This window comes from Astatotilapia calliptera, chromosome 18, assembly GCF_964374335.1.
Source record: "Astatotilapia calliptera chromosome 18, fAstCal68.1, whole genome shotgun sequence".
In the NCBI taxonomy this organism is placed as follows: domain Eukaryota; kingdom Metazoa; phylum Chordata; class Actinopteri; order Cichliformes; family Cichlidae; genus Astatotilapia; species Astatotilapia calliptera.
The window spans coordinates 2,540,203-2,554,291 of NC_137439.1; the positions used below are offsets into that span (position 1 = coordinate 2,540,203).

The 14,089-nt window shown below is 42.9% G+C and overlaps 1 protein-coding gene across 1 annotated transcript; it reads right to left on the reverse strand.

Moving 5' to 3' along the window:
• Window positions 1-3,866: 3,866 nt before the first annotated feature.
• Window positions 3,867-5,714, reverse strand: LOC145421746 (uncharacterized). Its single transcript, XM_080292450.1, has 3 exons — window positions 4,886-5,714; window positions 4,679-4,753; window positions 3,867-4,325 (listed from the first exon to the last, which is right to left on the reverse strand). Exons 1-3 carry the CDS (start codon window positions 5,235-5,237, stop codon window positions 4,177-4,179), a joined length of 576 nt encoding a protein of 191 aa, XP_080148576.1. The 5' UTR covers window positions 5,238-5,714; the 3' UTR covers window positions 3,867-4,176.
• Between the last annotated feature and the right edge of the window lie 8,375 nt (window positions 5,715-14,089).

Below are 14,089 nucleotides of genomic sequence, written 5' to 3' on the forward strand. Positions count from 1 at the left end.
AGGTTCTCAGTCATCCAGGTCATCGTAGTCTAAGGAGCTTGGAAAGAAAAGCGTCTGGACTTCTTTAAGTTGCTTGAAGACGTTTCACCTCTCATCCGAGAAGCTTAGCACCTCGGAAGAGGTGAAAGGTCACATTGACTGCCCTGTTACTGTACCACCTTAATAAAACATGGTGAAGCAAAATGTCTTGTGCTTAAGACTCTACATGAAAGTTAAAATATATATGTTCAGTGCACACAGATATATATAGTGTATATAGTTACATAGTTATACATATCATACAAAAATCTACCACATCACCATATTTCTAAGATTTTCAGGGCCAAGTACAATAACCTCAGTTTTATCTGAATTTAGAAGTAGAAAGTTAGAGTTAATAATGAAGTTATCAACTGTTTTCAGAGCCTCCCTTTCAGCTGCTCGTCAGTGGCTTGACTGAACCTCATTCCCTCCTTTACTCTTTTTTTTGGTGATTCTTCATCCCAGTTAAAAAATTCAGACAAATCTTGACATTTGATCGGCTCTAGTTTTCTACAGTCTTCAATGCAAGACAGACACTTTTCTCAGGCCTGTGAAGAAAGCAGTGAAGTTTGTGGCTCAAAAGCTGAGGAGCTGATCTGTGGATGTACTTAAAGACAAAGATGATGAAAGTTGATGAAATAAAAGTTTACAGTTTTAGAATAAGAAACAAAATAAGAAACAAGAGATGGACTTCATTCATCGTGAAAAACTGTCACCCTCAGCTGTGGTTTCTTTTCAGAATTAAATTACAACAGTTTAGGTGGAAAAGTTTTCCATTATTCATTTGGACATGCTGATCTAATGAAGATGAATCTGAGGGAAATAGAATTTCTGACAGCAGTAAATAAAAATGGTCCCTGAGCTCAGTATGTTTGTGACTCTGAGATGGAGGTGAAACATGTGAAGCTGGGCTGTGGTTTACTGCTCTCTTCCTGTCACAGACACTGTTTGACATCTGTTCATCTGTTGGTTTTTGTTCAGGCTGCAGGGATCATTTCTCACTGTGGGGACCAACTTTAACACAGTTACAGTAGTAGGTGGCTGAATGATCAGGATTAACTTTCTCTATCTTCAACTCACAGCTGTTCTGTTTATTCTCAGCTGAAAAATCATCTTTCTGAGGATGATCATAACCTGAGTAAACATAACCACTATTCTTATTAATAAAAAGAATCACTCTGAATGTTTCTTTTTCTTTCTTCTGGTACCAGAATATCTGATCATAATCACACTTATTAATCCCTCCACAGCTGAAGGAGACACTTTTTCCAACTCTCCTGGTCAATGTTAAATCGTCCTGAATCAGCTGTTCTGCTGCCATGGTAACCAGTGCTGTAGAGACACAGACAGATAGATGAAGGTTAGTGTGACAGTGTTTGTTACAGGTTGACTTTGTTGGCTCCTGATTGGCTGGAAACACTCACCTGAACACAGACAGCACAGAGCAGCAGCTGGGAGGAAAAGCATTTTGTGCAGTGGTGTTTCCTCTGGTGAACCTGGGGAGAAGTGGCGCTCTGATGCAGCTGAGGCCAAACAAGGACGAGCTGTGAGATCAGACGAGGGCCACGTGGTTTCTAACAGGTCCTCAAAGCTCCCATCAGCCCCTGCGGCCCACAGATAAGACTGCTGCTGCTGATTGACAGCTCAGCTGAAGCTGCTGTGGTTTCATCGTCTTCATTTCAATCTGACAGCAGATCCAAAAATCTGGGTCACATGATGCACAAACACTCAGAAACATTCATGTTGCTGTGAATTTAGTAACACACACTGTTATCTGTGGTTTAACAGCTGTGATGAAAACACTAAATATAACGAAACTACAAATAAATAGAAAAATCTAAAAATAAATAATATGGTTAAATATTTTAAAAGTTCATAAATTGCACTCAAAGTAGTTAAAAAAACTAAATCATATTTAACAACATTTAGAGTAAAAATCTTATTTGAAACAAACACATGTGGTTCTGTTGTGTGTTTAAATATGTGCACACTGTGGTTCTGTTGTGTGTTTAAATATGTGCACACTGTGGTTCTGTTGTGTGTTTAAATATGTGCACACTGTGGTTCTGTTGTGTGTTTAAATATGTGCACACTGTGGTTCTGTTGTGTGTTTAAATATGTGCACACTGTGGTTCTGTTGTGTGTTTAAATATGTGCACACTGTGGTTCTGTTGTGTGTTTAAATATGTGCACACTGTGGTTCTTTCCCACATCTTCTAATGTGTTTTGTTCCAAGTTGGTTTCAGACTGAAGGATTCATTAAAGCCTTTTTAAGAATCATTAAAATGATGATCATCAATTCTAATATCTATAAACAGTAATAAAAACAGGGCTGTGTTTCACGTCAGCTTCATTTATTTGTAGCCATGGTTAGATTTCATCTGCAGCAGGCAGTCATCCACCTTTACACACACATTTACACAACAGTACAAAAGTACTTTTTGATTCCTGAAAGAGAAATAAGACAAATGTTGCCTTTGTATCATCTCTGATATGGAAGGGATCATTTGAAGATGTGAGTGAAGGACACAAATATTTGGATCTGGTGTTGTTCTACATTTTAGGACTAAAAGACAGAAGGAAGAAAGTGAAAGTGACTGTGCGAGGCGTTGAAGTCATGAAGTCAAGTGGAGGCCGCTGACTGCTGTTACTTTCTGCTGTACAGGTTCAACAGGGACTCACAGTCAGCCTGCTAGAACATTTGGATGAAGAGAAAAAGGAGGAAAAAGACTTTGAGGGACAAATCCAATAAGATCAGCATGTTTTGAATGTGGGAATACAACAGTTTCCTCCACCATGACACACACTGGAGCCTCTTTTTGCTCACAGCTTCACTGTTTGTCTCAAAGTTCAGTTTGGAGGCCAAAATTGTTGCAACACATTTGTAAGTTTGCACTAATTTCACTGTGTGACCCTTAATGGATGTAATGAAAGAATCAGTCAGTGAAATATGAAGCTGTGCTGTAAGTTTGGAGGAGAAAAGTGTCTGAGTGACTTTAATGAGGTGAACACATGAATACAGAGCACTGACTGACACGTACACACTCCTTTAATGAGTCGCACACATTTTTGTGACTTTATGAAATGTCAAAAATGACACAACACACAACAAGCTGCGAGCACATTATTGTGTGTTTGCTGTTTGTGTGCTTTGTTTGCTGTTATGATAGCAGGCATACAGCCATGTTCTCAATGTCTCAGCTATCATTGATTATTGCTGCTCTTCCTCTTCTATTAGGCACTTCAACTCAATGAATGACACACAGAAAGATTTCATGACTGTGTTCTTCACAATAAGGAGAATATGTTATCTGCATCTGAATGACTCATGTTGCCTTGTTTCTACTTTGTTTGCATATTTCTGCTTGTTGGAAAGGATTTTCTGAATCATTCAGTAGTTTTTGTAATAATAACGACATTTAGCAAGACTTCAAAATGATTCTCCAACATTTGCTGTTCAGACTTGATCTGTTCTTACGTGTGTGATATCCAGAATGAAAAACTCAGCTCAGGTAATAAAATGGGAGCTGAGCAGACTGCAGGGGCTTCATGGTCTCTCCTTTGAGTCCATTAAAGTTCATTTGTCAGCTGTGAGTTGAGGATTTGAGCTGTTTCTCTCACAGGTGAAGAACACAGATCCTTCCTGGAATCATTCTTGAAGCAGAGTTCCTGCTTGTAACTGTCATTGTGTTATTAAAGTGAAAGCCACAGCTAACGGTGTGGAGGCTGCAGAGCAGAAACCCACACAGCCCGTCTGCTGCAGGAGAGCAAGTTTGGATACAGTCAGTTTGTGCTTCACTCACACGGGTTGTTGTTGATCACACAATGAAAGTAGAATCAAACTCTTCATCTTCAAATCTTTATTGTTCACACAAACACAACTACACTGTTTGACATTTGAAAATCAAACAAAAACTTGTGATAAAAATATTCCTGATGGTTTTTGTTACTACAATAAAAGTCACAATAAGCACAAAAAGAATTCTAACTCAGAGCAACAATACATGTAAAGATGTATTTATTTCAGACGATCTTCTAACTGTTGAAGAAAAAGGCAAAATAAGCTCAACACATCATAACTAACATTTGTGATCAAAGTGATGAATGAGATGAATTGATGAGATGTGATGGTGAGAAAAGGCGAGCAGGAAACAGTCAGTCAGCATGTGTGCAGTTGGTGGACGCTCCCTTGTTTGTGAGCATCATCAGCAGAGAGAGTCCACAGCAGTACACCAGACTCTTCACTATCAGCACTGTGTACAGCAGGCAGAGCAGCTTCACCCTGCACTGAGACTGGAAGGACACTGAAGGACAGACAGACACAAAGAGACAGACAGACAGTCGGGTTATTCCTCTCAGATCAAGGAGAAAAAGTCCAAATAGAAACAGTCACAGCTTCTTCTTCAAGTGGATGAATTGATGTAGTGTTTGTGTCCACTTGGGGGCAGAAGAACTCCACAAGCAGCTAACAAACTGATCTCTGACATATTATGGTCTGTCTGCTGTTTGGTGCTGAGCAGCTAGTGTACAGTGGCTTTATCAGAGCTTGTTGGATGAAGATTTGATCAATTAGTGCAACTTTAAGAGCCTAAACTTGTTCCAGCTGCCTCATTGGACATTGGAGCTGTCCATGCAGAGAGGCAGCAGGTGATCTTACAGTCAGCTGGCTGCAGAGCTGGCAGGTCTGCTGGCTCTCTCTCTGGAGGACAGGAGGCTGCTGGAGCTGGAAGCTCTGAAACAGAAAAGGAGTCAAATGTTTGGAGCTGCAGTGAGAAATGTCAGTCCTCTGCTGCTCTGCTCTCTTTGACAGCATCTCCACATGAAGCTGAATCACTGCTGAACACAGTCACCAAGCCTTCATTACCTTGTTGTGTTCGGGCCTCCACTGTGCCCCCCTCGTGCTTCACCCAGCAGCTGTATTTATATGTGTCAGAATGGCTCCCATCAACCATCCTGATGGCAATGGTGCGTCCCGCCTCTCTGAGCTCCAGCTGCTCTCCCTCAGCAGGGGGCAGCTCCTCCGCTTCTCCGCCGTTCTTCTTCTGTCTTTTCCAGGAGAACTGGACCAGAGGAGGAAACATGGCTGAGGCCACACACAGCAGGGAGCTGTTCCCCTCCAGGTGGGCTCTGGATGCTGCTGGGTACACGCTCACCACGGGCTTCACTACCTGCTCATCTGAAGTTTGACAGCAGCAACAAGCAGCACAGACACACATTCACACAGTCAGCAGCAGCTTCCAGCACTGCACTGCATTCAGTCTGATCCTGGAAACTACATGGACTCTGATCACTAAACTACTCATCAGCACAAAGTTCACTACATACACTGGATTCAGCTTCATATCAAACACAGTCATCACCTCATGTCATCATGGCTCACATGAGGAACACTCAGCATGATTTTAATATTAAAATTAAATTCAGTTTAATTCGTCATGTGTTTGCTTTTTATTGTTTTATAGAAATTTAGTTCAGTCCAATTTTAAAATATTTACATTTGTCTTTATACAAGTGAAAATGTATTTTTCTTATTAGTCCTTAGACACGAGTTCTAACAGAGATCCTCTTCTGTCCAAAAATAAATTCATCTTCTTTCATATTGTTTTGTACTATTAATAAAATTAAATATCATTTCACAAAATTCAGTTCAGCAGATAAAATTTCCATTCTTCTTGTCTTTGATATATTTTACCATAAAGACCATATTTGTCTTTCAGACTAATTTATTCTTAAATATTTTTGTGTAAAAATTGGAAAAGTAATGCAGTGATTATTTTAATTTATGTTTTTATTCAAATAAAAAACTGTAGCAACTATTTTAAAACACTAAAACTGAAATGTAGAATAAAACGTTTTCAATAATATGAGATATACTTCACGATATTTTTAGTCATAAAAATAAAAATTATTTGACAAAATATATTTAATAAAAATTTGTATGTTAAAGTATTTTAGAAAATTTAAGTATTATTAACTTTTTATTGTCACGTACAAATCCACACACACGACTTAATCTCAGAAATAAATATCAGAGTTTAACGATGTCAAATTCATCCTAAATTTATCTGTCATATCATTTCTGAGTTTTCTAATCAGTATCTGTTTTTATTATTCTATTTACCTTTTTGAAGCAGCTACATGAATGTTTGATTATTAAAAAATATTTGTTCCTCAACATAAAGCAAATATTTCCTGAAACCATATTTGTTGTTAATCTATATTAATTTAATTTGAACATCAAATATGATCTTGTGTTAAAAACCAGCAGAATCACTGAGAGGATCAAATCCTAAATATTTGTAACATCACTAATATTTGCAGAAATAAAGAATAAGTTTAGTTGTTCAGTGAGATTTCAACATGTTTTCAGAGATTATTGAGCTTTTCTTATGTAACAATGGCTGCAGATGAATTCTCTACTAATGATGAAAAACTAACATGTAAAGCCTGAAGCAGCACAAACTGACTTTAAACACATTTTCAGCTTCTACAATAAAACAACTGAAGGAAAATAAATGTTTGTTCTTACCTGTTACAGACAGTTTAGTTCCAGAGCCAAAGATGGGGTAGTAGTAGTTTCTCCCTGCCACTCTCACAGTGAGACAGACTGCTACAAAAACCTGTCTGCTGCTGAACGTGTCAGCTGAGGTGAATGAGTCCAAATGAGGAAGCAGGATCATATTTCAGCTCCATGATGTGTTTCTCTAATGTTCATATCAACATGACTGTCTCTTCTTCTCTTTTCTTTTAGCCACACTAGCAGCACGGCTCTGATGTTAATGTCAGTCTGTTGGTCAGTCCACTGCTTTAGTCCACATGAAAATAGAAAATCACTATATAAGCACCAGTCCATTTATCCCATCAATGATGCACCACTACAATGAAACATGCTGCTTATAGTATCATGGTTTGGCCCATCTGGCTCACCATCATTAATCACACAATGAGTTTTGAATTCTAGCAGCAAATTGTAAAGAAAACTATCAGAACATCTGTCTGTGAACTGAATCTCAGGAGAAAGTGGGCCATGCAGCACCACAGTGACACAAACCAGTCACGTTTGTTTTCTTTGTTCCAAATAATGGTGAAAGAAAAAGAATCCAGTGAATCCAGCGAGTGATGTGATGAGTCTCTGATGTCTTTCTGATGTGGTTTTGTTGCGTCCTTCAAACCACACCTGGTGTATTTTAGAAGAGAAACATGTTGGTCTGCACAGGCTCTTCTATTTTCAACACTGACAGGATTTCCTTTGCTGTTTCTTCTGTGCTGCACATTTTCCTCTGTTTTCTGCAGCTTGATGGAGCTTCTGTACAAAATAGATCCAGAGTTATTTTTAGTGGTGCAGAGCAAAGAGATGCTTCAGGGATGCTTCTGAAATGTGCTGTGGCATGTCTGCTGGAATCATCAGTGTTGTACTGAGTGGCCTCAATCAGCTCCAGCAGCCTCGTAGGAACACGCAGCGTCCATGCCTGCTGTTAAAAATAGAGCTTTGGAACAACCAAGTCCAACAGAGTCCAACAGAAAAGGTGTGAAAGAGCTGGAAGCGAGCAGTTCATGTGAGAAAATCCAACATGTCAGAATTAAAGCTGCTCTGTGTCAAAAATGGAGTCAAATTCTTCCAAACTGATGTGCTGGACTGATTATCAGTTACTGCAGGTGCTCCAGCCGAGAAGGAGCAGGAACCAGCAGAACTGCCAAACCCCACCGACACACATCACACTGTTACGTGCCAAGGGGTGTGGCTTTGCTTTTGTGCTCTGTTTTGTGTTCTGTTTATCTTTCAGGCGTCAGGCCTCCTCTGATTGGCCAGTTCGAAGTTGATTGGCAGGTGTCTATTGGCTGGTCTGGGCTCAGTTGGCCAATCACACTCCAAGGAACACTACAAATGAGCCGCTCCCTGGCCAGCTGGGGGCTGCTGGCTTCTGCTTTGACAAACATTTGCGAACAAGCATCTTTATGTTGTGTGTGGTGGGAGGCTGGACAGGTAAGCCGGGGTACCCTATACACTGGTTGTAGATTTTACTCTGTTAGTCACACTAGGTTATGCGGTTGATGCCACCCTTGTATGTTTTCACTGACTTTTATCGAGTAGCTAGGTAGGCCTTTTGTTTTGCATTTTTCTTTCAGTTAGGCTAGGCCCTGGAAGCTACCGACCTCTTTTTGTTTTATTACTTTCTTTGATTTGGATCAACCGCCCAGTCCTCCTCCCCCACCTCTTTACTGTTGTTAAATTTGACTATCCAGGCAAGCACCCAATAAATCCTGCCTGATACTTAACTGTTCTGTGGTCTTCCTCCTTCATTGATTGTGGTTGTCCAGTGTTGCTGTCTCCTTCCTACCTTTGCCTCCGCCATGGTGGGGGGGACGTAACACAAGTGGGGGCTCGTCCGGGATCGTTGTATGTGGTGGACAACCTGTATTAATGAGGACGGTGCCGTGATTTTAGGGTGTCTACATTTCATAGTATCAGCCGGAGATGAGTTTCGACCTGCCTGGTTTTGTTAGTCACCCTAGCGTTGACAAAGTTGACTTGTGTCGCAAAGACGACCTGTTGAGTATTGCTGCCCAGTATAACCTTTCCGTACCAAAGTATGGAGTGAAGAAGGATATTAAGCAGGCTTTGTTGGAGGGATTATTCGAGTTGGGGATTTTAATCAGCCCTGTTCCAGCTGGGGTGCCTTCTCAGGACCCTTCAGTTTCCCCTGGTGCCTCTGCTGATCTAGCTTCTCCAGAGAGAACTGATGAGCAAGCGCTGCCTGCTACACCTCCGGGTGCCCAAGTTAACACTGATGCGGCTCCCCAAACTCTGCCTCGCTTTAAGCCTTTCACTCCAGAATCCCAATCATCTAGCAGTGATGCAAAGCTTAAGGTTCGCTTACTGCGTTTACAGTTGGAGGCACAAGAGAAGGATAAGGTGCGTAAAGCGGATTATGATCTCCGGCTGGAGGTCCGTAGGCTGGAGATAGAAGCTGAAAAAGAAGTCAGGTTAAAGCAGCTTGAAGTAGAAGCACTGAGGGTGTCATCAGGACAGAAAACAGATGCCACTAAAGAAATCCCGAAAGTCTCCCCGGAAAGTTTTAACGTTAGCAAACATATTGCCCTAGTACCTACCTTTCGTGAGACTGAGGTAGATTCGTACTTCAACGCTTTTGAAAAGGTGGCTACTGCTCTGAAATGGCCAAGAGACATGTGGCCCATATTACTTCAGTGTAAATTAGTGGGCAAAGCTCAGGAGGTAGTAGCTTCACTTTCGCTAGAGCAAAGCATGAAATACGACGTGGTGAAGGAAACAATTGTACGTGCCTACGAACTGGTACCTGAAGCCTACAGGCAGAAATTTAGGAACCATAAGAAGTCCAGCAGTCAAACATATGTGGAGTTTGCACATGAGAAAGGGGCTCTTTTTGATAAATGGTGCGCTGCTAACGGAGTTGGGGATGAGTATGAGTCGCTGCGTGAGTTAATGTTACTGGAGGATTTTAAAAATTCATTACCTGAGAGGCTCATAATGTTCTTAAATGAACAGAAGGTGACGTCAATGTCCAAAGCAGCTGTGTTGGCCGATGAGTTTGTGTTAACTCATAAGAATGTTTTTACCCCTGTTTCCCATCCAGATAGGCCCACAACCTTGCGCTCAGCACGGCTTGAGTCTAGTTGCTCTGCTGCGAGGCCAGTGAGGCCAGTGAGGGTGCCCTCGCCTCCCCACGGTGAGCGTGAATGCTTTTATTGCCACAAGAGGGGTCATCTCATCGCAGAATGTCAGGCATTAAAGCGTAAACAGCAACTATCCTCACAACCAAAAGGGGTGGGATTGATTAAAGCCACAGAGACTGGGAGGGCATTTCAACCAAACACTAACCACCCTGACCCCTGTTTCAAACCATTCATTCTAGAGGGAGTGGTTTCGCTGACTGGGAATCCAAATGATCAACAACCAGTAAAAATACTGAGAGATACAGGGGCCTCTCAGTCCATCATTAGAGAAAACGTCTTACCGTTTTCTGAGGAGTCATTTTGCCAGTCCAGTGTTATTGTCCAGGGAGTAGAACTCGGATTTGTATCTGCCCCTTTGCACACTATTCACATTCAGTCTTCATTAGTCAGCGGAGTTGTTAAAGTGGCTATTCGTTCTGCGTTGCCCATACCAGGCATTGACTTCATCCTAGGTAATGACCTTGCTGGAGGCAAGGTCATACCCATTCCTGAAGTGTTAGACAGACCCGAGCTGAGCCGGGATTCTGACTCAGCCCAAGACCAGCCTGCCATCTTTCCAGCTTGTGTAGTTACGAGGGCCCAGACAAAAAAGTATGGTCCTGACTTGGCCGATTCTTTCATGAGGTCAGATCCCATTGGTGACGTGATTAACTTTACCTCTGGATCTAAGGTTCAGGCCACAGTTCCACCTGCTGACAAAACACAACCAGTTCTGGATTTGCCAGTCTCCCGAGAGGAGTTCATTATTGCACAGAAAAATGATGTAACCCTGTCCAAGTGTCATTCCTCCACTCTCAGTCAACAGGATGCCAAAGGGAAAAAGCTGGCTTACTTCTCTGACAAAGGTCTTCTGATGCGCAGATGGACAAGTGAGGTCTCGGAAGACGCTGACTGGTCTGCAGTATATCAGGTGGTGGTACCTACTGCTTATCGTACCCAGGTACTGTCCTTAGCACATGACCATCCATGGTCAGGACATTTGGGGGTTAATAAAACATACACCAGAATTCTGAAACATTTCTTCTGGCCCGGACTGAAATCTGATGTTGTTCAATACTGCCGTACTTGCCATGTATGCCAAATGACCGGCAAGCCAAACCAAGTAATCCCCCCTGCTCCTCTCTGTCCTATCCCAGTAGTAGAGGAGCCATTTCAAAAAGTGCTTGTTGACTGTGTGGGGCCTCTACCTAAAGCTAAAACTGGAAACCAGTTTCTGTTGACGATCATGTGCGTTTCGACCAGGTTTCCCGAGGCAATCCCACTACGGAGAATAACAGCTCAGATTGTTGTCAAAGCACTGTTGAGATTCTTTTCAACCTTTGGTCTGCCTAAGGTTGTGCAAACAGACCAAGGCACTAACTTTAAGTCTAGAGTGTTTGCCCAAGCCCTGAAAACATTAGGCATTGAACACATAACCTCGAGTTCTTACCATCCTGAAAGTCAGGGGGCACTAGAGAGGTTTCATCAGACTTTGAAGTCTATGTTAAGGAAACACTGTTATAGTTCCCAACGGGACTGGGATGAAAGTGTTCCACTTGTTTTATTTGCCTGTCGGGAAGCAACCCAAGAATCTCTGGGATTTAGTCCCAGTGAGCTTGTGTTTGGGCGTGAGATGAGGGGTCCTTTGAAGGTTTTTAAAGAGAGGCTGGCTACACCGGTTGACAACACCAAAAGCCTTCCAGAGTACGTCAAGACACTGAATGACAGGTTGAAGAGGGCTTATTCCTTAACCAGGAACGTATTAGCCACGTCACAAGCGAAAATGAAGAGACACTTTGATCAGCGGGCTGTTGACCGTTCATTTCTGCCAGGTGACAGAGTGCTCCTTCTCCTTCCGGTGCCCGGCTCCTCTCTCTCCGTTAGGTTCTCTGGTCCTTATGTTGTAGAGAGAAAACTCAGCAAGACTAACTACATTATTCAGACCCCGGATCGCAGACGTCCCACTCGGGTGTGTCATGTCAACATGATGAAGCTGTACAACTCTCGTGAACCTTCAGCTGTGCCATCTGTGGTCCAAGAGCAAGTGGTTACGTCTCCGATGGCTTCGGTGACCAAGGTGGAGATTACTCCAGATGAAGATGGGTTGGTGTTACGAGGTGCTGAGCCTCAAAGTGCTCGACTAGGTAATTCTGTGATATTGTCAACCCTAACACAATACCTGTCCCACCTTCCTGCTGAACAGAGCAATGATATTATAACACTCATATCGGGATTCCCATCTCTGTTCAGTGATATCCCGTCTCAAACCACTGTCATAAAACATGATGTGGTGCTCACTAACCCTACACCAATCAAACAGCGCGCTTATCGGGTTAGTCCTGCAAAGAGGGAAAACATAAAACAGGAAGTTGAGTATCTTCTTCAGAATGGATTGGCAGTGCCAAGCTCCAGCTCTTGGAGTTCACCATGTCTCTTAGACACTAAGTCAGATGGAAGCCCAAGATTCTGTACGGACTTCCGAAAGGTGAACTCTGTCACTGTACCCGATGCACATCCCTTACCCCTTATCGATGACTGCATTGATGAAATAGGGCCTGCAAAATACATCACTAAACTCGATATGTTAAAAGGGTATTGGCAAGTGCCTTTGACACAGCAAGCGTCTGAGATTTCAGCTTTTGTCACCCCTGACCACTTCCTGCAGTATACGGTTATGCCTTTTGGCATGTGCAATGCCCCTGCAACGTTTCAGAGACTGGTTAACAAAGTGTTGGGAAACATCCCTAACTGCCGAGCATACTTAGATGACATTGTTGTGTATAGCAGTGACTGGTCCACCCACATAGCTACATTAAAAGAAGTCTTCATTAGCCTAGACAGTGCGTCTCTCACTTTGAACCTTGCCAAATGTGATTTCGCTAGAGGCAGTGTCCTCTACCTTGGCCAGCAAGTTGGTCTAGGGCAAGTGCGCCCTGCAGATGCCAAAGTCATTGCGATTAGGGAGTTCCCCCAACCAACCACCAGGAGAGAACTGCGGCGGTTCCTTGGGATGATAGGATATTACCGACGGTTTTGTAAAAATTTCTCTTCTGTTGCTGCTCCTCTCACTGATTTAACCAGCCCCTCAAAGCCATTTATTTGGTCTGGGAGTTGTCAGCAGGCTTTCGAAAGCCTTAAGGGCTTACTTTGTTGCACCCCTGTTTTGTCTGCTCCTAACTTCTCTTTACCATTCAAACTGGAAATAGATGCCAGCGCAGTTGGGGCGGGAGCGGTGCTTCTCCAGGAGGATACTCAGGGCATTGACCATCCTGTGAGTTACTTCTCTCGGAAGTTTGACAAACACCAGCTCAGGTATTCTACCATTGAAAAGGAGACCCTTGCTTTGTTGTGGGCCTTGCAACATTTTGAAGTCTATACAGAGTCAGGTCAGAGGTCAGTCCAAGTATTCACAGATCACAACCCTTTAGTTTTCCTCTCCAAGATGTATAATCACAACCAGCGGCTTATGCGTTGGTCACTGATTATTCAGAATTATACCCTCAAAATCCATCACAAAAAAGGTTCAGAAAACATTGTATCAGACGCACTCTCCCGTGCTGTTTAGAGAGGTCACCAAACCCTGAGTTTGGTTTTTGAAGGGTGGGGGTGTTACGTGCCAAGGGGTGTGGCTTTGCTTTTGTGCTCTGTTTTGTGTTCTGTTTATCTTTCAGGCGTCAGGCCTCCTCTGATTGGCCAGTTCGAAGTTGATTGGCAGGTGTCTATTGGCTGGTCTGGGCTCAGTTGGCCAATCACACTCCAAGGAACACTACAAATGAGCCGCTCCCTGGCCAGCTGGGGGCTGCTGGCTTCTGCTTTGACAAACATTTGCGAACAAGCATCTTTATGTTGTGTGTGGTGGGAGGCTGGACAGGTAAGCCGGGGTACCCTATACACTGGTTGTAGATTTTACTCTGTTAGTCACACTAGGTTATGCGGTTGATGCCACCCTTGTATGTTTTCACTGACTTTTATCGAGTAGCTAGGTAGGCCTTTTGTTTTGCATTTTTCTTTCAGTTAGGCTAGGCCCTGGAAGCTACCGACCTCTTTTTGTTTTATTACTTTCTTTGATTTGGATCAACCGCCCAGTCCTCCTCCCCCACCTCTTTACTGTTGTTAAATTTGACTATCCAGGCAAGCACCCAATAAATCCTGCCTGATACTTAACTGTTCTGTGGTCTTCCTCCTTCATTGATTGTGGTTGTCCAGTGTTGCTGTCTCCTTCCTACCTTTGCCTCCGCCATGGTGGGGGGGACGTAACAACACACACCACAAATGCCACACTCACAGAGAGACAAAGATAGAAAACAGAGGGAGGAAAGATCGATGGTGGGTAGGCAGCAGAGGATCAGGGGACCATAACACCATCTTACACAGT